At 38.6% G+C, this 27,007-nt stretch overlaps 1 protein-coding gene across 10 annotated transcripts in view; it reads left to right on the forward strand.

Moving 5' to 3' along the window:
- SMAP1 (small ArfGAP 1) overlaps positions 1-27,007 on the forward strand; it is a 326,484-nt gene that overhangs the window by 275,561 nt on the left and 23,916 nt on the right. For all 10 annotated transcript variants that reach the window (XM_072642575.1, XM_072642576.1, XM_072642582.1 and 7 more), the window contains one exon: positions 17,565-17,655. In XM_072642575.1, coding sequence (XP_072498676.1) covers positions 17,565-17,655 — 91 coding nt within the window. The remainder of the gene's footprint in view (positions 1-17,564; positions 17,656-27,007) is intronic.

Raw genomic sequence — 27,007 nt, forward strand, 5'->3', positions numbered from 1 at the left:
TGGGAATGTACAGGCAATCATATATCAGTATGTAGTGAAGAGTTGTTATCAGACATTTTTGTAGAGAATAGATATTTATATTCCTTCTCAATCTAGCTTGTTTTTAACAATGTGGCATGTATTGCCTTGATAGATTAGATAGGTCTGTTTTTAGATAGATAGTAATAGTAATACTAGTAATAATAGTGATAGAGTATGGAACAAGCAAATAGATATATCCTACCAATTAGTGAATTAGTCCTTTTTTTTCATTTATTATTTTAACCTAACAGAAAACAAGTGGAATTCCTAACTTAGAAATCTTATATAATTGTACATGTAAAGCTCACTGATTCTTAATTTCAAAAAACATTGTATAGAATTGATAGTTACTTAGTTGGGTGGGCGAATTTAACAGATTGCATTTTCTTCAGTTGTAACGAAAGTTTTTCATTCCACATTTATCCTCAGACCATCATACTTAAACTATCTCAAAAATATCCAGAAATACTACCCCTCAACTACTCCAGACTAGAAGAAAGGCAGGACCAGGAAGGACAAACTTAAGCCTTCCTTTTTCTTGTCTGTCTCCTTCCAAAGCCAGAAAAGGAAAGATAGAAAGTAGATCAAGAAATAGTGAAATAACTTGAGGCATTCCAATATACCTGTGTCATTCTGAAGTTGCTTTGTGTCTTTGTAAAAGAATTTAGCTTTTCTCAGAGGAGAGGAAGAACAAGACACATTCACTGTAAACTTGTGAGAGCCCTGCAAAGGACGGCTGTGTAGTGTGATGGAAGGAGCACTGTCTGTACAGGCAAAGGACTTGGGCTTAAAGAAATCCTGTCTCTGAAGATTCCTACCTGGGTGACTTTGGGTCAGTTTACTCATCTATAAAATGAGAGATTGAGCTTGATGATATCTGAGAGTCTTTTCTAGCTGTAGATATGGAATCCTAAAGAAGGAATGAAGACAGTTAGAGTTAGACTCAGAAGAACAGTCACTTACTAGTCTCATAGCATCTAAAAATGGCACGTTCCAATAACCAAGTTTCAAATATGATTATAATTTCACTTTGGCTAAGGAACATCTTTTGAGGCAAGTCTTAAGTGGCTTACATGCCTTTCTCTTCATGTTCTAGTTCCTGATTAAATAGCAGTCATAAAATCAAATTTACCATTAAAACCTTAACTTTTCCATCAAATTTTACCTGAGGTTACCTTCCTCTAGGAAATTTAATCTAAAATTCTTTTCCCCAAACTAAAGATGTCATTGATTTATTTTCAGTAATTAATTCAATCAGTTGTTTTAATACTAATTGCTTTTACCTCACTTGGTAACATGTCCAGTTTTTCTCCCCATCACTCCCTTCCCCCTGCTTCCTAATACCTTGCATTCTGATTACTCCTTCCCTCAGTGTACCCTCCCTTCCATCACACCACACCCTACCCTTATCCCCATCTTCTCTCTTTTCTTGTAGGGCAAGATAAATTTCTATACCCCATTCCCTGTATTTCTTATTTCCCAATTATATGCAATAAAAATTCTCAACATTCGTTGCTAATACTTTGAATTCCAGCTTCTCTCCCTCCCCCCTCCCTCAGCCCCACTGGAAAGGCAAGCAATTCAATACAGACTAAATATATGTTGTTTTGCAAAAAGACTTCCATAATAATCATGTTGTATAATACTAATTATATTGCCCTCTGTCCTACTCTGTCCCCCCTTGTTTTCCCCCCACAATTGACCTTGTCCCTTCTCAGAAGTGTTTATTTTTATTGACTTCCTTCTCCCTTTTGCCCTCCCTTCTAACATTCCCCTCACCCCATTTGTCGCCTCCTCTCCTACTTTCCTGTGGTGTGATACAGATTTTCATATCAAATTTAGTAAGCATGTTATTCCCTGCTTCAGCCACATGTGGAAAAAGTAGCTTCATTTTTCTCCTCTCACCTCCTCTCTTTTCTTCTCCATTGAACAAGATTTTTCTTATCTCTTTTATGAGTAATAGTCTGCCTTGTTCCATTTCTCCCTTTCTCTTCCTGGTATTTTCCTCCTTCACCCTTAATTTTTATTTTATTTTATATTTTTGTGTGGATATCATCTCTTCTGATTCAACACACCCTGTACTCTCTCTCTATGTGTGTGTGTGTGTGTGTGTGTGTGTGTGTGTATGTATGTATGTATGTATAATCTCTCCATCTACCCACATACTGAGAACAGATTCAAGAGTTATAAATATTTTCTTTCCATGTAGTAATGTAAACAGTTCAGCTTTGGAGTCTTTTATGATTTTTCTTTCCTCTTTCATGCTTCTCTTGATTCTTGTCTTGGGAAGTCAAATTTTCTATACAGATCTGGTCTTTTCCTCAGTATGGATGATTGAAAGTCCTCTATATCATTGAATGACTATTTTTTCCCCTGAAGTATTATACTTAGATTTGCTGGGTAGGTGATTCTTGGTTTCAGTCCCAGTTCCTTTGACCTCTGAACTATCCCATTCCAAGCCCTTCGATCTCTTAATATTGAAGCTGCCAGATTCTGTGTTATCCTGATTGTATTTCCACAGTACTCAAATTGTTTCTTCCTAGCTGCTTGCAGTATTTTCTCCTTGATCTGGGAACTCTGAAATTTGGCCACAATAGTCCTAGGAGTTTCTCTGTTATGGTCTCTTTCAGGAGCTGATCAGTGGATTCTTTCAATATTTGTTTTGCCCTCTGATTCTAGAACATCAGGGCAGTTTTCCTTGATAATTTCATGGAAGATAATGTCTAGGCTTTTTTTGATCATGGCTTTCAGTTAGTCCCTTAATTTTTAAATTGTTTCTCCTGGATCTATTTTCCAGGTCAGTTGTTTTTCCAGTGTGATGTTTCACATTATCTTCTATTTTTTCAAACTGTTGGTTTTGTTTACTCGCTGCTTGGTTTAACTCATAGTCATTCATTTCCCTGAACTCAATTCTCTCTTTCAACGAATTATTTTGTTCAGTGAGCTTTTGAATCTTCTCCATTTGGCTAATTCTGCTTTTTAAAACCTCCTCCTTCTTGGCTTTTTGGACCTCTTTTTCCAATTGAGTTTGCCTCTTTTTACAGCTGTTATTTTCCTCAGCGTTTTTTTGGTTCTCCTTTCATAAGCTCCCAACTTGTTTTTTAAGGTTTTCTATTGCCTGAGCTCAATTTAAGTTCCCTTTGGAGGCAGAGGCCTTGACTTCCTCTGACAGTATCCCTTGTTCTTCCTCATCAGAAAGGATGGTGGGAGACACCTGTTCCCCAAGAAAGTGACCTTCTATGGTCTTATTTTTTTTCCCTTTCTTGGGCATTTTTCCAGCCAATTACTTGACTTCTGAGTTTCCTCTCCACAGCCACCTCGCCTCCAGTTCTGCCAAGCCAGCACTTGGGGGCTGAGATTCAGATGAGTTGCTCCAAACCCTCAGGGGCTTTAGACAGGGCCAGGGCTGCTATTCAGTGTGAGATTAAGAGAAGCTGCTCAGGTTGGGGCAGGGCAGCCACACAGGGCTCAGCTCCCTCAGGGGGTTTACAAAGAGACTTTCAACAATGGATGCAGGCTACTACCTGCTTTGGGAGCCCTGCCTGCTGCTGCCTCTACTGCTGCCACCTGAGGAGGCCTGAGTTATGGGGACATCCCGCTCCCTTCTCAGTCAGTTGAAAAGACCCTCTCTCTGACCTTTGGCTTCTGTAGGTTGAGGGATCTGCGCTGTTGCTGGAGATTCTGTCCCTGAAGCCTGCTTGGATCTGCTCCTCTTGGTGCCTCATGGCCAAGGCTGAGCTAGGCTCTGCTCAGGGTCTGGTGGGACAGACCTTTCCCATCTGTCTTTCAGGTCACTCTGGGCTAGAAATCTCCTCCACTCTGTTGTGCTTCTGTTGCTCCAGAATTTGTTGAGAGTTTTTCTTTACAGGTATTTTATGGGCTGTGGGGTAAGAGCTACTGTATGTGCGTCTTTCTGCTCCGCCTCGAGTTAGTCTATTTTTTAAAGTATTTTCTTCAGCATTTTTTTGAGTCTCCTTTAGCAAGCAGTTGACTTGTTTTTGATGATTTTTTTGCATCACTCATTTCTCTTCCCAATTTTTGCTCTACTTCTCTTACTCGATTTTCACAATCCTTTTGGAGCTCTTCCATGGCCTGAGACCAATTCATTTTTAGTGGAGACTTTGAATGGAGGAGCTTTGACTTTGTTGTCTTCTGTTTGCATGTTTTGGTCTTCCTTGTCATCAAAGTAAGATTCTATAATCTGATTCTTTTTTTTTTGGTTTTTGCTCATTTCCCCAGCCATTTACTTGACTTTTGAGCTCTTTGTTAAGGTAGTTCTTTGCTTCCAGTGGGGTTGAGGGCTGTACTGTCAGCCACTTGATCCCCCCACAATCTGTGGACCTAGAGTTCCAGAAACAGTGGCTGCCTGGTGTTCCCTCTACCCCCTTCCCTCTATGCAACCTTTGGGCTGGGACCAGACCACTCCACTCTCCTGTACTGGTCCCACAGGGTTTTTCCACTGACCTTTCAATTTGTTCTCAGTGTTTTGGGGTCATGAAGTCTGGAAACTACCACAGACATGAGAGCTTCAGTACCCCCAAGATCTGTCCCCTCTGTGCCTTCGTGGCCCATACTGGACTGTGCTTTTCTCCCAGTGTGGCGCAATAGACATTTCCCAGTGACTTTCCAGACTGTCTTGGGCTAGAGATTTGCTTCACTCCATCATTCTGTGGGTTCTGCAGCTCCAGAATTTGTTTAGTCATTTTTTACAGGTATTTGGCTGGGCTTGGTGGAAGCACTCTAAAAAGTCCATGCTGTTACTGTGCCAAACTCCCTCTTTGTTACTGCTGCATATTTTGAGGTTTCGTACATAATTCAACCTATGGTAATGTGTTTTGTGTGTGTGTGTGTGTGTGTGTGTGAATAAAAAACTTACTTTGTTTTTAGAGGATTCAATTAAAACACTAAATCTACATTTTTATAGCCCCATTTTTCTATGCGAATGACCACTAATTAGCTTAGAGATATTCACTGTTGAAAAGTACATTTCACTGGACTTGGGAATAGTTCTTGACTTAGTCTTTGTTTCATTTCAACTTCTATAAACCTTTGTTAAGTAAGTGCCTGCTTAATATAGAACCTTTTGCTTAGCCTAAAGATAAGAGAAATACAAAGATTAAATATACTTCATGGAACTCACATGCTTGTCCTCCTTTGAGGTGTAATAAATAGAGTGCTAAATTTAGAGGTGCAAAAGCCTGAATTCAAATCTTGCCTCTGACACTCATATCTATGTGACTCTGGGGAGATTATCTCACCTTTCTGAGCTTTAGTTTATCCCCATCTTTAAATTGAAGGTAATAAATATTTCTTGTAACTATCTCATAGATTTGTTGTACATCTGAGATAATATGCTTAAAGTATGTTTAAAACTGTATAGCACATTGTGAATGCTGGTCTATGCCATTTTGGCTCCATTATAGCACCCTTACCAAAGCCAGGAGTGCAACTACTGTTATCATTATAATCTTCTTATGCTTTATGCCTTGAACTGATGTCTTTAAAGTATTAGTTCATGGTTCCTCATCTTATATATGGAAATAGAACTCCCTTTACAAAAGTTGGCATTCCCACATATAGTATAGATGAACCTATTTAATGCCTATTTTGTCTTTCATCCTCATTTTATAGAAATGTATTGACCTTTTCACCGCAGGCCACACTTCTTTCTCTATCTATGATAACCTAAGTCCTTTGAAAGTGTCCTGTGTAGTTGTTTTTAGTTTCCAACAGTAATGCCATCTCTTAAAGTCATCTCACTGAAAGAAAAGCTTGAAGCAACAGCATACAGTTCATTTAAAAGGTGTTACTTTTAAAGCTTGTTAATTCCGTCCCCCTCTTTGAGTATACTTTCCTCCTTTTCAGCTCTCCAGCTTTGTTATAACAATACACACACACACACACACACACACACACACACACACACACACGCCCAGTGACTGTTTGAATAATGTGTTTCTTAAGCCATTTAACAACCTGAGAATTGTGACTCTGATGATCTTTGCCTTTAGACAGGTTGGTGTAACTTGTTAATATCTTTTATATCTCATTCCTTGTGATACTTCAAGCAAAAACTACCAAAAAATTTTCTCCTAAAAATAAGCAAAATGTAGCATGGCAAAGTGGAGAAAAACACTAGGCTGAAAGGGGGAGACCTGGATATTAGTGTCAGTTCTTGCAGTGATCTTGAGTCACTTCTCCTTAAGGTCTCAGTTTCCTCATCTGTAAATTAAGATTAGACCAGATTATTTCCATGGTCTTGGTTGAAACCCTTTGATCTTAAGAGTTCAGTTTTAAAGGAATGTTGAACATTAACAGCAACATTGTACAGTGATCAACTTTGATAGACTTGACTCTTCTCAGCAGTGCAATGATCTAAGATGGTTCCAAAGGACTCATGATGGAAAATGCAGTACATATCCAGAAAAAGAACTATGAAGTTTGAATGTAGATCAAAACATACTATTCTTTCTATCTCTGTGTCTCCCTCCTCTGCCCACCCCTTTCCCCATGCACTCACCCCCTGTGTTTTTTTCCTTTTGATCTCAATCTTTTTTTCACAAGGTGGCTAATGTGGAAATATGCTTAATATGATTGTACATTTATGGCCTGCGTAAGATTTCTTGCCCTCTTGGAGAGGGGAAGAGACGAAAGGGGGGGGGAAATTACAAACCAATCTTATAAAAATGAATGTTGAAAACTTAAAAACTGAATAAATAAATATAGAGGAATGTTGAGTACAGAATAGTTAACAGTTTGAGGTAATTATTTTAGTCTTAAATTTTTTATTTACAAAAATTAATCTAAATTTTGAATAAATTCTGTGGCATTTAGAGTCCCTTAATTTTCCATTTTATAACATACATGAATGCTATTAGCTAAATCAGTTCACTAAAGCTAGCTACTACTGCAAAATTTAGAGGTTTAACTGATATACTGTTTATTTAAGATGGAAAAGGGAAAAATGTAGGAGTTGGTAAATAAAAGCATTTTTGATTCAATTATAGTCTGTGGGTAGCATTATGAATTATAAGTAGATTGGTTGGTAAAGCTTCTACTAATAAAGGTTTTAATAATTGGAATGAGACATCTGCTCAATATGAATCTAAGGAAATTACGTTTTATAGAATTACTCTAAGTAGGATTATGTTCTCGTTATAAAAATTTATTTAATAAATTATAGATGTCCTAATTTTATCTACTCATAGTTGGCTGCATTCTCCATTTGTTAGAAGACAAATTCCATATACAGTGCTTTTAAGGGAAGAAAAATTCAAAGCCAGAGGGTTTCATGAATATTATCTGTAATTCCTAAAGTTGAGCTTCAGGTTAAGTGAATGTGGCTAGAAAGGCAGAAGCAGGTCCAGACAGGTTAAGGGACTACAGAAATGTGTGTCCTGCTTATCCAAGAAACTCCTGCCTGCATCTTTTTAGTGATTTTCCCTATGACCTTAGTATAGGAAAGAGGATTTCTGTATGTAAGTCTTGGTAAGGGAAAATATTTCATAAAGCATAACGTTATCATCTTTTAAAAACTTTTGGAATAAGCTAGGTACTCAAGACACAGTAGGCAATGAATATAGCAATCTACTGTTTGATAAACCCAAGGACCCCAGCGTCTGGGATAAGAACTCACTGTTCAACAAAAGTTACTGGGAAAACTGGATAACAGTGTGGCAGAAACTGGGCATAGACCAATGCCTGACACCGTACAGAAGAATGAAGTTCAAATGGGTACACGATCTAGGTATATTAATACTATGGACAAATTGGTATTTATCATATAATGTATTTATCAGATTTATGGAGAAGGGAAGAATTTTTGACTAAAGAAGAGATAGAAAAAATTATGAAGTGCAGGATGGATAATTGTGATTACATTAAACTGAAGAGTTTTTGCACAACCAAACCGGATGCAACCAAAATTCGGAGGGATGCAGAAAACTAGGAAAGGGGGCAGAGCCAGGATGGCGAAGTAGAAAGACGCACATACACACAGCTCCGAACCCACAAACCACAGAACGGCTAGAGGGGACCAACCCAGGGCGAATTCTGCACCCAGAGACCATGGAATATTGGAGCGAGGGAGATTTCTGTTCCGGAGAGACCTCCAAGCCTCTCGCGGGGGGTCCTTCGCGCCGTGGACTGGGCGCCGGGACGGGGAGCAGAGGGCAGCCCTACCACGGCAGCGACACCGTGAGGAAAAGATCCGAGCGGGCTACGGGGACAGGATCTCCAGCGGCCACGCGGGTCCCTCCACCCACAGAGGGACCTGCAAACCTCTCGCAAAAGGTCCGTCGCGCTGCAGACGCGGAGCCCAGCCTGGACCTGCGGCGGCGGCCGTGGCTCCGAGAAGTACAGATCCGAGAAGGCTCCAGAGACGGGATCTCCAGCGGCGGCACAAGCCCCCCCACCAACAGGTGACTGACAGGGGTAGGTGAGAGAGTGTCTTTGGCAGGTCAAGAGGGGAGTGGGGTGCCCCCATGGCTCGGCCCCCCCAGGAGATAGAAGCTGAGAGGCGGCTGCAGACAGGGGCTCCCCAAATGGGCGGGAGCCTGGATCCATTGTGGAAGGTCTGTGCATAAACCCCCAGAGGGAACTGAGCCAGAGAGGCAGCCCTGCCCCTGACCACCTGAACTTAATTCTCACACTGAATAGCAGCCCTGCCCCTGCCAAAAATCCTAAGGCGGGAAGCAGCATTTGAATCTCAGTTCCCAGGCACTGGCTGGGAGGACCAGGAGGCGAGGAGGGTGTGAGGAGAACATTCAGAGGTCAGGTCACTGGCTGGGGAGAATGCCCAGAAAAGGGAAAAGAGATAAAACTATTGAAGGGTACTTTACCGGAGAAAAGACACTTCCTCCCTTCCTTTCTGATGGGGAGGAACAATGCTTGCCATCAGGCAAAGACACAGAAATCGAGGATTCTGTGTCCCAGCCCACCCAATGGGCTCGGGCCATGGAAGAGCTCAAGAGGAATTTTGAAAATCAAGTTAGAGAGGTGGAGGAAAGACTGGGAAGAGAAATGAGAGGAATGAGGGAGAAGCATGAAAAGCAGATCAGCTCCCTGCTAAAGGAGAACCAAAAAAATCTTGAAGAAATTGGCACCTTGAGAACTAGCCTAACTCAGTTGGCAAGGGAGGTGCAAGGGGCCAATGAGGAGAAGAATGCTTTCAAAAGCAGAATTAACCAAATGGAAAAGGAGATTCAAAAGCTCACTGAAGAAAATAGATCTTTCAAAACTGGATTGGTACAGATGGACGCTAAGGACTTTATGAGAAAGACATATCAAAGAACATAGCGTGCAGATTCGAAAAATGGAAGATAATGTGAAATATCTTATTGGAAAAACAACTGACCTGGAAAATAGAATCAGGAGAGACAAAGTAAAAATTCTGGGACTACCTGAAAACCATGATCAAAAGAAGAGCCTAGACATCATCTGCCATGAAATTATCAAGGAAAACTGCCCTGAGATTCTAGAACCAGAGGGCAAAATAAATATTCAAGGAATCCGCAGAACACCGCATGAAAGAGATCCAAAAAGAGAAACTCCTAGGAGCATTGTGGCCAAATTACAGAATTCCCAGGTGAAAGAGAAAATATTGCAAGCAGCTAGAAAGAAACAATTCAAGTATTGTGGAAATACAATCAGGATAACACAAGATCTAGCTCCCTCTACATTAAGGGATCGAAGGGAATGGAATAGGATATTCCAGAAGTCAAAGGAACTAGGACTAAAACCATGAATCACCTACCCAGCAAAACTGAGTATAATACTTCAGGAGAAAAAATGGTCTTTCAATGAAATAGAGGATTTTCAAATTTTCCTGATGAAAAGACCAGAGCTAGAAAGAAAATTTGACTTTCTAACACAAGAATGAAGAGAACCATGAAAAGGTGAACAGCAAAGAGAAGTCATAAGGGACTTACTAAAGTTGAACTGTTTACATTCCTACATGGAAAGACAATATTTGTAACTCTTGAAACATTTCAGTATCTGGGTACTGGGTGGGAGTACACACACACACACACACATGCACACACGCACACATACATAGAGACAGAGTGCACAGAGTGAATTGAAGAGGATGGGATCATATCTTAAAAAAAAAAAATGAAATCAAGCAGTGAGAGAGAAATATTGGGAGGAGAAAGGGAGAAGTTATATGGGGCAAATTATCTCTCATAAAAGAGGCAAGCAAAAGACCTATTAGTGGTGAGATAAAGAGGGGAGGCAAGAGAAAAACATGAGGTCTACTCTCATCACATTCCACTAAAGGAAAGAATATAATGCACACTCATTTTGATAGGAAAACCTATCTCATAATACAGGAGAGTGGGGGACAGGGGCACAAGCAGGGTGGGGGGGAGGATGGAGGGGAGGGCATGGGGAGGAGAATGCAATCCGAGGTCGACACTCATGGGGAGGGAAAGGACCATAAGAAAATAGAAGTAATGGGGGACAGGATAGGATGGAGGGAAATATAGTTAGTCCTATACAACACAACTAGTATGGAAATCATTTGCAAAACTAAACAGATTTGGCCTATATTGAATTGCTTGTCTTCCAAGGGAAAGGGTTGGGGAGGGAGGGAGCTAAAGAAGATGGAACTCAAAGTGTTAGGACCAAATGTAATGTTCTTACCACTGGGTAACAAGAAATACAGGTTAAGGGGTCAAGAAAGCTATCTGGCCCTATAGGACAAAAGAGAAGACGGAGACATGGACAGGGAGAGAGGATAGAGGAGAGAGCAGATTGGTTACAGGGGCAATTGGAATGCTTGGGTTTGGGGGGGGAGGGGGATAAAAGGGGAGAAAATTTGTAACCCAAAATTTTGTGAAAATAAATGTTAAAAGTTAAATAAAAAAAAAAAGAAAGAAAACTAGGAAAGAATTTTTGCAGCTAGTGTCTGTGATAAAGGCCGTGTTTCTAAAATATATAGAGAACTGAGTCAAATGTACAAAAATACAAGATATTCCCCAATTGATAAATGGTCAAAGGATTTGAATAGGCAGTTTTCAGAGGAAGAAATTAAAGATATCTATAATCATATTAAAAAAATGCCCTAAATCACTATTGATTAGAGAGATGCAAATCAAAACAACTCTGAGGTACCACAGCACACCTATCAGAATGGCAGACATGACAGAACAGGAAGATGATAGGTGTTGGAGAGGATGTGGGAGAGTTGAAACACTTGTTCATTGTTGGTGGAACTGTGAGCTGATCCAACCATTCTGGAGAGCAATTTGGAACTATGCCCAAAGGGCTACAAAAATATGCATACTCTTTGACGTAGCAATATCACTTCTAGAACTGTCTCCCCAAGAGATCATAAAAATGGGATAAGGTCCCACATGTACAAAAATATTTATAGCACCTCTCTTTGTGGTGGCCAAAAACTGGATATCAAGGGGATGCCCATCAGTTGGGAAGTGACTGAATAAATTATGATATACGAATGTAATGGAATACTATTATGCTATAAGAAATGATGAACAAGAAGACTTCAGAGAGGTCTGGAAAGACTTTTATGATCTGATGCTGAGCAAAAGGAGTGGAACCAGGAGAACTTTTTGCACAGCAATGGCCACAGTGTGCGAGAGTTTTTCCTGGTAGACTTGGAGGAACTTCGTTGGAATTCAAGGACTTAAAAAAATTCCCAGTGGTCTTTTAAGGCAAAATGCCTTCCACATTCAGAGAAAGAACTATGAAATTCAATTGCAGAATGTAGCAGATCATTTTCTTTTGGATTACATTTTGGTTTGTTATATGATTTCTCCCATTCATTTTAATTCTTCTACACAGCATGACTATAGTGAAAATGTATTTAATAAGAATGTATGTGTAGAACCTATATAAAATTGTATGCTGTCTTGGGGAGGGAGGGGGAAGGTAAGGGGAGGGGAGGGAGAAAAAATTCTAAGTTACATGGTAATGATTGTAGAACACTGAAAATAAATAAAATTAATTTTAAAAAAGCCTTTTAAGATGTCTAAGTGAAAGATATTATGTACTAAGTAGCCATAGAGAAGAACTGAGAATGTGGGTCTACGCAGTATGTTAGAATGCTTCACTGTAACTGTCGATGTGCAATCAAAATCACATCTTATTCTTGAACCCAGATTTCCTCCTGAGTTAGAAAGTAAGCATTTTTAATATGGCTGTACTGTAGACTCAGGTGAACTTAGACCTTTAAACTAATTTTTACGTTAAGGCCTTTGCCACTAGAGAATATTTGGTAAACTTGGTTATTTACTTAAAAATTTAAGTCTTGAAAATGCAAGCAACTTTTTATTTATTAAATGTCTGTCATAGAGGCAGGAGTTTTTCCATCACCATTTTGGTTTAGATACCACCATACAGTCAGTAACGCGATTTATGAATGTTCTCTTGTTGTGGGTGTTAACTATAATTGGTGATAGGTATAGTGCACACATGAGTAAAAGAAATGGTAAGGTGGCCCTTTGTACCTTTCCAAAATATGTTTTTCTCTAGTTTTACTGACAGTCTTGCCCTCTGAGTGTAGGAAGACCAAATTTGTTCTCTTTCACATGATAGGTTTTCATTTGAACAGAACTCCCTCCCTCCAAGCCTTCTCTTTTAATGTCCGAACCTTCTCATTTTCTTAAGTTAGTCCTTTTGTGACATGATCTCCATTCTAGTCACTATTACAGTTATCCTTCTGTGACGCTGTCCTAGTTTATCAATGTCTTTTAAAAACTGGTGCCTAGAATTTAAAGTATTATTCTAGATATGGTCATGTCAGGGGCAAAGCATAGTACGATACTCATCTCCTTCACACTTTACACTGTGACATTTTTATGGACCAGTGATTTTATCAAGTGAGTACTGTATCTACCAGTATAGATCATGTGCAGCTATGCTTTTTTTTTTTTTAAATTTTGTGAATTCTCCATTCCCTCCCTAAAATCTTCCAGTGCGCTGGAGTATTTTTATGTTTCTTAACATTTCATGGGAAACTCTCACTACTAAATCACAAAGGATACATTTCTGTGATGATGTCTGTAGCCAGTCAGTAAGCATTTATGAAGCGCTTTAATATGTGTCAGCTGCTGTACTAATCTCTGGGGAATACAAAGAAAGGCAAAAATGTGTCCTTTCCTTTGCAGAAGCTTGCTTTCTAATGGGAGAGACAACATGAATACAACTGTGTATGAGCAAAATATATATAGGATAAATTGGATGTAATCTGTAGGGGAAAAGAATTAGCAGTGTGGGACAGACTTAAGAAGGCTTCTTGCAGAAAGTATGATTTGAGCTGAGTTTTGAAGGAAACCATAAGGTAAAAGTGAGGAGGGAGAAGAGTTTTAGGCATGGGACAGCCACTGAAAAAGCACAAAGTTGGGAGATGAAGGATCATATATGAGGAACAGCAAGGCCAGCATTGCTGGGCAGAGAGAATATGGAGGTAAATAAAACGTCAAAAAAAAAAAAAGCCTAGAAAGCTTTGATGAGTTTTACAAGCCAGACAAAGAGGGTTTTTTATTTGATCTTGGAAATAATAAGTAATGGGGAGCAACTGGAGATTTTTGAGTAAGAAAGTATATATCATTAAATATTTCATGGGCGTGAGCACATTATATGGACTCTCCATCTCTTTTCCTTCCCTTTTGCTATATGACCAGTCTGTCTCCTTTTCCTGATGATGCATTTCTTTGATTATATTTTGTCACTTTTTGAATGCAGATTAATGTGCTATAGCTTTCTTATGCCCCTTGTAATATTTTCAGCACCTTTTGAATTCTTTGGGGATTTTCATGTTCCATGGCATAGATAATCATGTAGTTAGCTTCCCTTGGACAATAGTGGATTTTAAAAGATATATTTTTGTCTCAGAAAACAAACCATGAAACATGATTTCTCATACCTATCATTTATCTTAGTTTGAATGTTTAATTCCCACAACTAAAAGTTGGTTCACTTCACTTTAGGGAGGATCACTTTAAGAGATGATAGACTAGAATACTTTACTCCCTTAACAGCCATGAGACATTTAGAGCCTTGAAAAGGAATCTTAAACTTTCAGCTGTTTTCATTTTAGCAATATTTTTTTAAAAAGATTCTTTTGTACTTTTTATTTTCTGTTGATAGTTTGTAGAACCTTTTACAACACTGAAATTGTGGGATGGAACTAATAGAGGTTGCATCTTTCCTTTACCAGACATTGGTAGATAAAATCTTGTTTTACATGAAATGGACCCTGATCTGTGGAAGGAGAGTACCAGGTACAGATTCAGAGGACCTAGATTCAAATCCCAGTCTTTCTGTTTACTCCTGATGTGACATGGGTGTAACCTCTTAACCTCTAAGTTTTATTTTTTTCTCAGTGATTTTTTTAAATCATAAAGGATTTGGTCTCGTGTCCCTTCAAATCCTAGGTCTGTGATACTAAATATCAGCAAAGACTTGCTTCTCATTGACTTACTGAAAGGATACATTGAGAAATATGAATGATTGAAAAAATGGATCAATGTATTTCAAAGATATAATTAATTTTTAAAAATCAAATGTTTACTGTTTGTGTTAGGATTTTAGGAAAATACAGTCAACTCATTTAAGTAGTTATATGTGTTGATATATTTCTTTGAAGTAAGTGGCCTAATCTTAAGACAAATCTACTCAACACTCTTTTTATTTAAATACCTTTAAAGTAATGAGATTAATTTCTGACTTTTACATTGGTAAGCAAAGCAGAGTATTATTTAAATTCAGCCTGTGTGTTTCTGACTAATACATGCAAGGGAGTGCTTAATTTCTTTTAAAAAAGGTTATAGGGTTGCATTTCAAGTTAATCCTGCCATGCATTAATGTGTAACAAAATACTGCTTCTGCATGATTTTAGGAAACAGAAGTCAAGGGAAGAAGTTGAATGCCATCTTTTAAAATGGAAATTCTTTTTGCTTTTATTAATTTGAAGAAGAGCCTAGATGATATTAAGAGTCACAGTGCTCTTTCATTGAAACATTACATCATGGATACACCTTGTTTGACCTTCTGAGCCTCATAACAAACAGTAGGGTACCTAAGAGTGGTCTTGAGGTTTGTGTGCTGAGATACTAATGTATATACACTCAATGGAAAAATTTGTTTAGCACTTACATGTGTAAGGTACTGTGCTAAGGGTTGTGGATAGAAAGGTAAAAAATGATCAGCTCCTGCCCTTGAGGAGCTTTCATTCTGTCCAGATAGAAATTTAATGTGGTTTGGGGAAGGAAAGCAGTAGCAGCCAGGGATACTGATTCTTGAAGGAATTAGAAAGAAGCAACAGATTCTGCGAGATGGTGGGAAGGAAGAAACGTATTACAGGCAAATTGGCCCTTTATCTCGTCCTCATATAGAAGACTCCCAACTCCAATCCCTTGCATTCACTTTCCCTAGTCCTAAACATCCTTTTTTTACTCCCTTTAATGATGATACTATACTATGGGATCAAAATCCTCTTGCTCTATATCATCTCTTCCCTCCCTTAAAAATAGTAAAAGATCTAAAAATCAGTCATTTCCACTTGTGAATTTACTGATGTGAACTGAAGTAAGTGTGTTTTAAGTATTCTAGTTCTGTTTGTAAAATTTGCCCTTTGTCAGAGAAAGGTTGGAAGATTTTTAAAATTTTGTTTAGCAAGGCCTGTCTTTGTCCTTCCTAATGAAGTATTTCTACGCCCCTCTAGGGGATGAAATGAGGAACCAGCTTTTGTCTAGGGAACATATTCTCAGACAGAATCTAGAGACCAGGGTCTTAGTTCCTGTGCTGCCACTGACTATCCTACTTGCCTTTGGGACCTCAGCTGGATAAGTCACTTGTCTTCTCTCAGTCTTTTTTTTTTTTTTTTAATCTGAAAAATGAAGTGGTTGAATTCTATAATCTATAAGATCTCATTTTAAGTTAATTGGAATATCCAGTTTTCCTTGAGTAAGTAATTTTAAAGTAGATTTAAGGAAGTCATTAAAAAAAATAGAGATCATTAAAGAAAACAATTTGAATCATCATTTGAAAGAAATTGCCTATGTGGTGCTTTGGAGTTATACTTTCTTCAGAAGATTTCATAGTCCTTGTTTAATCAGTCAGATGAGTAGGTTGTACAGATGTTGGAACATAATGTTGGAATATAATAGGATATGGCTGAAGACAAAAGTCTGAAAACTGATTTTCTTCTCAGCTTGATGTTCTGTACCCTAAAGTTGTTAAAGACTTGAGTACTAGCTAAAATTTTGCTGAGGAGAACAGGAGATGTTGTAGAAGATAAAGAATAGATTTGGTCCTGGAGATAATAGATCAATCTACTTAACTGAAATAGCTTAGAAAATTGGATTAAAGCGTACAATAATCCATTAACAAAACAGATCCGATGGTTATGTGAAGATATATCTGACCAATTTTTTGTTGTTAAGTCTTCTCAGTCGTGTCTGACTCTTCATGTGATCCATTTGGGGTTCTCTTGCCAAAGATACTGAAGTGGTTTGCCATTTCCTTCTCTAGCTCATTTTACAGATGAGGGACTGAGGCAAATAGGGTTAAGTGACTTGCCTAATAGAAACAACTAATGAGTGTCTGAGGTCATATTTGAATTCAGGTCCTCCTGACTCCAGGGCTCATAGTGGGCAGTCTATTCACTGTACCACCTAGCTGCCCCTTGATCAGAAGATTCCTTCTGTATAAAAGTGACAAGGCTTGAAACTCTGGAGGAAGCAGGAGACATAGGGGTTTTGGTCTCATTAGTTACATTCTTTGGAAGGCAGACAGATCTGGACCACCGAGCCTAACAGCTAGCTAGAGTAGCATTTCCCAGGGAAAGGGATTGCTACAGAGTCAGCCTAGGAGTGGTTCCTAGGTGGCATGCTGATTAGGTCTCCTCTGCATGGGATGTTATTTAATAAAAATAAAATCAGAGATAAGACTTGAGTGAACAGATAAAAGGTAGGTACGTTTGGGAAATCAGAGGAAAATGCTAAAAAGTAATTGCAATTAGTATAGAAAGTTGATCTACCAGAAAGAGGATGTACGATAAAAGGAAAAAATACACTTAAAACTAGAATTCACTATTAATAACAAGTTTAATAAAAGTTAACAAAAAATTTTCATTCACTGCTTGGTACCATAATTTTTGAGTGTTGTTTTGTGATATTCAGAGATAATTTTGGTTTGTGGTAATAACAATAGCTAGCATTTATATAGTGCTTCAAGATTTGTAAAGCAATTTACAAATATTATCTACTTTATCCTCACACCGTCCTTGGAAATAGGCACTATTAGTTTACAGGTGAGAAAGCTGAAGCACAGAGAAGTCAAGTGACTTGCCCAGGGTCCTATAGCCAGTAAGTGTCTGAGGCCAGATTTGAACTTAGGCCTTACTGACTTCAGGTCCAGTGCTCTAGCCACTGCTCCACTGTGGTGCCCTCATGGTAACGTATGTGACAATTGCTTTTAAGTTGTAGAACTCATGTTAACAGAATTAATGGTGATTATTAGAAACTTACATTATTTAAGAAGCATCCACAAACCTTATTGTTTACTTTTTAAAGCCCCAGAAGAAAGAAGAACCGAATCAGGAATTTAAAAAAAGCACCAGCCCCAAAAAGGCAGCAGAACCCACTATTGATCTTTTAGGACTCGGTAAGTAATAAATAATAAAATCTTTCATTTTTGTTATGGAGCATTGAAAGAGACCTTCATTCAAAATGAACATAATGGCTTTATCTTCAATATGCCAACAGATACCATGGACTGAATTTGAAAATGCTATGATTAAGTCTACTGAGTTCTCCCACTATAAAGGAAATCTTTAATAAGGGGGCTGGTGTCTGTCAGCACTGTCTTCACTGAAATACAAGTAATGAGCTCCTTAGGGAAAGGAGAGATATCAAAGTAATCTTCAAAGGCTTCGTAGACTATGACATTTCAACATTTAAAATAGAAAAGTGGGATTTGGTGTATATGTGAGCTTTTTTTTTCTTTTTAAAGTAACAGTATGCTATGGTGTGCTTATTGTATAATGTGCTGATAATTTTTAAGTTGGCTAAAGCCATCTTCCATATTCCATGCACAGTTCTAGTATCTGAGTTTATTGTTCATTTTTGTCTAATGTCCCTTTTTCCTTAGGCTAGCAGATAACAATATGGACTTTGTCTTATAAGTAAATAAGCTTTGATTCAAGAAGTGCCAGTCATTTGTAGCATTTATCTACAAATATTGTCAATTCTTTTTTATATTCCTCCTCAGAGGATTTGCAAAGCAACCATAATTTTCAGCAGTATCTGTGTTTCATAGCAGTAATGAATTTTTCTTTCAGTTTGGGAAAAACTAAAGGATAAAGTAAGACATTTGGAAGGACTTGCTTTCTGAAAAAAATTATTTTAGTTCTCTTTGGGTAAATTCTTTCCTGTTTTGAGAATCAGTGTTATTATATTTTATTCATTTCTTTAAAAGCTGGTATATATCATGCAAATGTTTTTCCCTCCAGAAGTAAATTTCCTAATGTGGTAGTGAAAAGTAGTATGATAGATACATAAAAAATAAGTGTAATTTTGAAAATGGAATTTAAGACTGGAGGCTATAAACATAATTATGTGAAGTTGCTAGTCCTCGTAATTTCTGTATTCCTTTTTGTACTTTGGCTTATGAAGGACAAGGGAAGAAAAGGTTTCTGTCATATTCCAAATTAAGACTGTCTTATTAAAACTAACCACCTTATAAGATTGTTGTAGCATTTCCAGTTCACTTGAGTTGGTATTGTGGCTGGTTTATTCATTTATAATTTGTATCTGTCTTTAAAATATGCGTGACTACTCCATATAGGTAATATTTACATACTTATTATTGGTATCCCACGTTCTCTACAGTGAAAACTTTTCTATGATGCTACATAGGTAAAGTAAAGATCATTTGAGAGTAACTAGTTTCTTTCTTGAAATGAAGCATTAGTTAATTGAGGTCATGTTCTTTCTTATCCAGCTTTAGTGAATCAGGCTAAATCGTATTCCTTTTGGCCTGTTATTTCATGTCCTTATAAAGTATGATCTACCCAGAGGTATTAATCTGTCAAAGCATCAACTGCAGTATAAGTGGTTTGTTACGGTGGAAGAACACTGCATTATGGAGTCTTAATACTTGGGTCACTTCTCAGGCTCTACCATTGAATACCTGGGTGCGCTTGGACAAATCACCTACTTTCTCTATGCTTCATTGTCCTCATCTATAAAATAAGGGGATGGGATTAGGTAACCTCCAGGGGGCCTCCAGCTTTAAATTTAAGAGGACCTTAGGATCCTTAGCAAGTAGTTATACCTGTGAGAAGAATTATTTCCTCTTCGGAGATTGTTTCCAGAGCAGCAAGGTCACTCTTTACTTATATTACCTGAAAGAAACTAGTTGTTGCAAGTTATGGAAGTAGAAGCTTTGGAGCTAAAAGGAACTTTAGACATAATCCAACCTGACTCTCATTTTTGAGATGATGAAACTGAGCCTTAGGAAGGTTAGTTAAATGATTTACCCAGAGTCACATAGTTAGCTGAAGTAGGAAGGGCCCGAAAAATAGGATCTGGTTCTTTCATCCCAGAAACTGATTTCAGGCCCTAGTTGTGTAACTGACCAAAGTTCTTTGGGGTCTTTTTGAGTTACAATGAGATAGGTAAAATAGGTAAAAACAAGTCCCATTTTACAGATGAGGAAATTGATATTTAGAGCTCTGGTGATTTGCCCAAAGTCATAGAAATTACTATGTGTCAAAATCAGGTGTCAACCTTCAGTTTTGTCTCTATCACATTTTTCTCCCTTTTACATACTCAAGATTCACACCCTTTCCCTCCATCTGTAGACCCTTAACACTCCTTAACTCTTCCTCAGCCTTTTAGGGAGAGAGTGATGACCTTTCTTATTTGATTCCATGTCCGGGGCTCAAAGGATTGAGAGTTCAAAGGGTGCAGGGAGTGATATGCTACATATACACACACATGTGTATGTGTATATTTACATATGTGTGTATGTATATGTTGGGGGGGGAGTTGTCTTAAGACCTGGACCTCCACAGCGTGCCCAGAACCAAAATTAATTCTTGTGCCTACTTTAGTTCAAATGGTTCAAAAACTTTAGGGCAAGAGCTAAATTATCCTTCAGAAAGTCATAAGGCTATTGCCTGAAGAGACTCATAGAGTCATAGAGTGACCACATAGAGCTTTTAATCCCATCTGAACGGTAGTCCTTTCTTAGAACATCCTTGCGATGAAGGCCGTTCAGTTCAGCCAGAACGTTTCTCTGGGTGAACTCACTGTCTAAGAAGGTGGTTCATTCCATTTTTGTGTAACTACTTGTTTATTGTTTATTGTATATCTACACATTCAGCCCCAGGCTCTCTCCTGAGCTTCAATATTATCTTCCCAATTGCCTGTTGGATATTTCAAACTAGATGTCCTGACAACATCTTCATCTCAACCCTCACGTCTTCAGACTTCCTTATTTCTGTCAAAGGCAGCTCCGCTCTTCTAGTGTTACCCCTTCATTATCTCAGTATACCCTCACTTTTCCTCATATACCCATATCACACAGCTGCGACTTTAGTACAGGCCCTCACCACCTGATCTTTAGATTAGTGTGGCAGTTTCCTGATTGGTCACCCTGCCTTGACTCTCTCACCCTTCCAGTCCATTCTATATCTGCAGTCAAGATTAATTTTCTTTAAGCTCAGGTCAGACTTTGCTGATGTGACTTCACTACTCATCATATACCAGTGACTTCCCCTTGCCTCTAGAATATAGTGTCATCTCCACTGTTTAGCTTTTAAGGCCCTATGCAGCCCGCCTTTATCTGCCATTTTAGTCATACTACTACTTTTCTTTGTTTGTCACAAAGGACACTCCATCTCCCCATCTCTGCCTTTGCACTCTCTGATCCTATAATGTACTTCCTTCTCACCTCTACTTCTTAGTCTCCCTCTTCTGTTAAGATGCAGTTCAGATACCCATCTTTTGTGATTTCCTACCTGCTACTGTCCTCCCTTCCTTGTGTGTTTACACATGTGTGTTTGTTAACTTAATATTTGTTCTGTATTTTATATTCACTTGTCAATTCCATTAGAATATAGAAAACTCTTGAGAGTAGGGATTGTTTAATTCTTTGTACTCATTTCTCTGGTGCCTAGCACAATACTTGGTATGCATTAACAAATATTTTTAAATTGATTTATTTTTATTGTTTTGTTTGTTTGAACCTGTGATCTCATTAGTGTTACGGATTCCCTGTAAGGAAACTCCCTTTACCAATGCAGATCAATAACTGTTGTGGAACTTTTGGTCTTAAAGAGTTTTTTTGGAGCATTGGGGAGGATAAGTAACTTTCCCAGGGCCATGCAGTATATATTAGAGAGGGGACTTAAACCCAGCTTGGTCTGACTCCAAGGTTAGCTATCAGCTCTGCCATACTGTCAGTTGTTGCTTTTCTTGAGCAGAAATTTGCCGCCTTTTAATTTAGTCCTAGACATAGTCTGCTAAGTCCTTCCTGCTATGCAAATTAGTGGTCATATATGCTGTTAAATGCTTATAGTGCTAAGGAATCCACCATTATGATATATAACGTAAGTATTATCTTGCTAATGGAAATCCAGCTCAGGAAATAGTACCACCATAGATATTATCAGTGCATGTACGTAGTCTTCATTGTCTGAATTGTATCGATTTAAATTTACCTATTTTCTCTTGCTTGCACAACTTAATCTAAAGAATTTGTCATCTAAACAGTTCACTAGTCTTTTTCAACAAAAAACTTTTAAAAATGTGGCTATGTGGGTATAAGCAGATAGACATAATCTGAACAAGTAGTCTTTATTAAAATGTCTTGAAGCTGAGTGTCAGACTCTTAGAAATAGGTACAACTTAAGAATGTGAGAAAAGCTAATATTCTTTAAGAAAACAGGACTTTTTATTTTAATGCACCATTCAGCTGAAATGGCAAAGTTGAGAGGGTATGATAGCTTTAGTATGACACAATTATTATCATCAAATCCAATTCTTTACCTAATAAGGGAGATAAACAAATTGCCTTTTTCACCATAACAGTCTGTTTCAAGGAGAATTGTATATAGGCACTTATTTGGAAACAAACTTTACAAAATGCTTTTAACTCATCTTGCAAGTTGAAAATGTACTAAGGGGCAGGAGTGGTAAAGGATTACTTTTAAACTAAAAAGTATAAGAAAACAGTTGAAGAGGGAGATAAGTTACAGACAACTAGGGAATGGCTCCTAAGCACTGATGGTTCCTCAGACCCTTCTACTGCCATTTGGCCAAGTCAAGTAAATATAAGTTAATTTTAAGGAACACTGTAACCAGAGTGACTGAAATTTTAGTTACGGTTTCCTATGGTTTTGTAGTTGCTATATTTTTAAAGCGATGAGAATGATAGTAGGTGCCGGTGTAGTAATAATTGCTCATACTTCTGTAGCTTTTAGGTTTGCAAAGTGCTTTACATGGTGTGTCTTTGATCTTTATAACAACTCAGAGCTATGGTAGTGTAAGTATCATTATCCCAACTCATTTGATGAGCTGATGCACAGAGGGTTTGTGATGTTACCTAAGGTCACACAGCTAGACCTTTATATTTTGGTTCTGTAACTCACAGTCTTGCTTTTCAAGAGGTTTGTTTCCATTAAGGATAATTTGTTTAATTACTTTTGGTGGATGCCTATTCCTTCCTTCTTTGGAGAAGATGGATGACAAGGTTTTTAAAAATGGTTAGGGTTTGTTTGGTTTTTTTAAGTATAATCAGAACCTGTGGAGGTTATGAAAATGTAAATGTGTATGTATCAGTGAAGTGATTGATAAAATAGTCCCCTGAAGAAAGTGATTGTGCTCAGAAGTAACCTTCAGCCTCTACTAGAGGCAGGCAAGAAAAGTGAATGATTTCATAAAAAATTTAAGATGGTAGGAGAGCTGAAGAAGGAAGATGAATTGGCAGGGTAGGAGAAGCCTATGAAATGTAGAACAGAAGAGAAGTTTCAAAAGGAGCAGGATCAGTGTGATGGCTCCAGTATGGGGGGAACATAAGAATAGTGAAAAGATCCCACTAGAGTTGTTGTTATGTTCATCCTTTGTTTCTGAAGAGGACCATGACATCAGGGAAATGATGACATGACTTGTAGTTGACTTTGATTTGAGTGAGGGAGGGCTGTGCAAGGTCACCAGCCTCACTTTCCCTCCTGAGCCATCTGGATCCAGTGACCTGATTTTCATCAGGATGACTGGAGATGGCCCAGGATGCAATGGGTAACCCTGTCCGTTTGAGGCTAAGGCCTTTTCAAGTAGCTCAGTCACAGAGATGGACAGAGTAGAAAATTCATTTTTCCTTAAGGGAAAGTACTAATTAAATATCATAGGCCAAAGAGAAGATAGCGGGGAGTGGGGTGGGGGTGGGGTTAGGGAGGTCGGGGGGAGGATTTACAAGAAAGAGGACAAGCATTTGCAAACCTTGGGAAGGGGCAGCAAATGTCAGTGAAATCTGAACGCAAGATCAGGAGGATAAGTCTAGAGTCCAAATAGGAATGAATCTTCTCCTGAGATTAGACAGGGAAGCTGAAAAGATAGCTTGACCTGAGACTAGAAAGCTGGCTGATAATACCTTTCATATTTGTTTTCTGGCCCAGATCTATGATTCTATCAGTCTAGGGATATTTTGGTGTGGAAACTCCTGATAATGATAGGTCAGTTGTAGCCTGTAGATTGAGAGAGTTGCTTGGGATACCAATTGAATAAGTGGGGTTTTTTCTCCCATGATCATATACATAAGAAAGTATCATAGAATCATAGATTTAGATCCTAAAGAGACCTCAAGAGGTCAGCTAGTCAGAGGCAGGATTTGAATCCAGACTGACTCCAGTTCCTACCTTCTATCCACTTGTGATGGCAAGCAAAGTAGGATCTTTTGCTGTTTTTGTTTTAGTATAATCAGGTGCCTCTGATTGAATCTTGCCTTTATCAACCAAGAATCTTTACTAGGAGTAAAGTACAGAACAAGAGTTACTTTTACTAGAAATAGTATATGTATTTGTATTGTTAATTATTATAATGTAATTAAAGATCTTCCTCACCCATTAAGGGGCCTGCCCATTAAGGGGAGTTTGATTAAGGAAGATTTGTAGGAAGGCCCATACCTTTTGTTAAGTTTCTAAGGAGGCACTCATTCTCAAGGGTTGGGAATGCCCTCAGGCTCTAAAAAATGTATAAATACTCTAAGGTGAGGCTTTACTTTGGGGCTTACTGACTGAAAGTATTTGTTTGGCCATATGAGACTCTGGGAAGCCTCTAAGCAGCCTATCAGCTTTGAAAACCCAGATATTGGTGTTTTTCTCTCTGGTAACTCTATGTATGTAATGGTCAGATAGTTGGATCTGTCTGTTGATTTATGATGTATGTATTGCTTGTATCAGACATTTGGAAACTATGTCTCTTGATCTGTATTTTCTCTGAATTTCTAAGTGAATGACATGTGTTTGATTAAAGTGATTATTGATCCCTCAAGTTGCTTCCCTTTTAGAAAAACAGATCCAAGAACCTGTGATAGTAGGCCTTCCTGTGTATGTTGGGGTGCTTGCTTTTACACCACTATGCAGTATTTCCTCTCTTTAATACTACTTCTGGTCATTGTATCCAGATGGCTCAGGAGGAGAAAGTGAGGCTGGTGACCTTGCACAGCCCTCCCTTACTCAAAGCAAAGTCAAGTGCAAGTCATGTCATCATTTCTCTGATGTCATGGTCTTCTTCAAAAATGAAGGATGAACACAGCAACTACTTCTATTTCATTATAAGTCAGTGAAAGGGTTGATTGAGGCCATTTAAACATGCACAGTCTTAATGCTTGACCTGTGTTATAAGATAAAGGTAATTTATGTGTGTTAATGAAAGGGTCATGCTAAAGAGAGACTAATTTAGACCTAAAATAATATCATTAGTAAATATTAATATCATTCTTTTCTAACATTTCTGTAGCACTCTAAGATTTACAAAGTAAATCTGCTATGTGCCATTATTATTCCCATTTTACAGAAGATGAAACTAAAGCTGACAGATGGTAAGTACTTTGCCCAGGATCACACAGCTAATGTGCCTGAGGTGGGATTCCAAACCCAAGTCTCACCTGCTTCTAAGTTTAATTTCTTTCACCTAGGTGCTATAGTAGCTAAAAGTGGTAGACATGGAGTCTGGAAGAACAAAGTTCACATTCTGCCTTAGAATTTATAACTTTGTGGCCCACAGCATTTAACCTGAGGCTGACACTTAGCCTCAACTTCCTCATTTGCAAAATGGGGATAGTAATAACACCCACCTCACTTATTGTTGTGAGGATCTGAGGAGATAATATGTAAAGCACTTTACCACCAGCACTAGGGCTGTTACTACTGCTCAGCACTACTTTGATAATTTAGACCTAAAAAGGAATGTTATACTGTGAAAATCCCTTCATCATTGTAGTCATGTTTACTTATGATTGTATTTTGCTAGTTTGTGTAGACAATACAGATAAAGATGAGAGAAGCCAGAAAAAGAAAGACTTGGCAAGCTTTGATTTGTAAGTACATGGATTATTACCATCTGAGGTGCCAGAGGACAAAATGGAAGGCAGAATGAGGGCACTGCTTAATCATGACCTTGAGCAGCAGCATTATGTTTTATCTAGAAGGGATTTTGGTACTAGTTAGACCATCAAGAAACCGTGGTGGGGCAGAGCCAAGAAAGACACACATATGCAGGCTCTCCCCACACAGCCCATATAATTCCTGTAGAGAGGAACTCTCAATAAATTTTGGAGCAGCAGAAGTGAAGAACAATCGAGTGGAGGAGATGACCTGAAAGGCCAACGGGAAACGTCTGTTGCACTGGACATGGAGCGGAACCCAGACAAGCCCAGCCCAGCCTTGGCTGCTCGGCACAGAATCTCTAGTCGCAGTAGCAGCGGTTCGCAGATCCCTTAACCCACGGGCGCCAAAGGTCAGTGACAGGGATTTTTCAACTGGCCTAGTGGCAGCAGTTCCCACAACAGCCCCTACAGCAGCCCACATCCATTGTTGGGTCGTAAAAACCCTGGGGACACTGAGCAGCCTGTTCTTACCTCAGCTCTGTGTAGAGACCCTGAGGGAGCTGATCTTTATCTCACACTGAATGGCAGCCCTGCCCATGCAGCTCATCTGAATCTCAGCCCCCAATGCTGGCTTGGAGAAACTGGAGGCTAGGTGGTTGTGAAAAGGAAGCTCTGCTAAGATTCTGGGCACAAAAATCTCTCTCTGCTCCTAGACCAGTGTACACACTTGATTGTGCCACTTGGGAGGAGCTGAGATCTTAGAGATCTCCAGAGTATACCCTACTCTTGACAAAGGACCCTAAAGTCAAGTAACTAGTTGGAAAAATGCCCAAAAAAGGGGAAAAAAAAATAAGACTATAGAAGATCACTTTCTTGGTGAACAGATATCTTCTCCCATCCTTTGGGATGAGGAAGAACAATGCTTACCATCTGGGAAAGACATAAAAGTCAAGGCTTCTATATCCCAAACATCCAAAATAAATATGAAATGGTTTCAGGCCATGAAGAGCTCAAAAAAGATTTTGAAAATCAAGTAAGAGAGGTGGAGGAAAAATTGGGAAGAGAAATGAGAGAGATGCAAGAAAATCATGAAAAGTGGGTCAACACCTTGCTAAAGGAGACCCAAAAAAATGCTGAAGAAAATAACACCTTGAAAAATAGGCTAACTCAATTGACAAAAGAGGTTCAAAAAGCCAATGAGGAGAAGAATGCTTTCAAAAGCAGAATTAGCCAAATGGAAAAGGAGGTTCAAAAGCTCACTGAAGAAAATAGTTCTTCAAAAATTAGAATGGAACAGATGGAGGCTAATGACTTTATGAGAAACCAAGAAATCACAAAACAAAACCAAAAGAATGAAAAAATGGAAGATAATGTGAAATATCTCATTGGAAAAACAACTGGCCTG

The sequence above is a fragment of the Notamacropus eugenii genome, chromosome 2 (assembly GCF_028372415.1).
Source record: "Notamacropus eugenii isolate mMacEug1 chromosome 2, mMacEug1.pri_v2, whole genome shotgun sequence".
Classification (NCBI taxonomy): Eukaryota; Metazoa; Chordata; class Mammalia; order Diprotodontia; family Macropodidae; genus Notamacropus; species Notamacropus eugenii.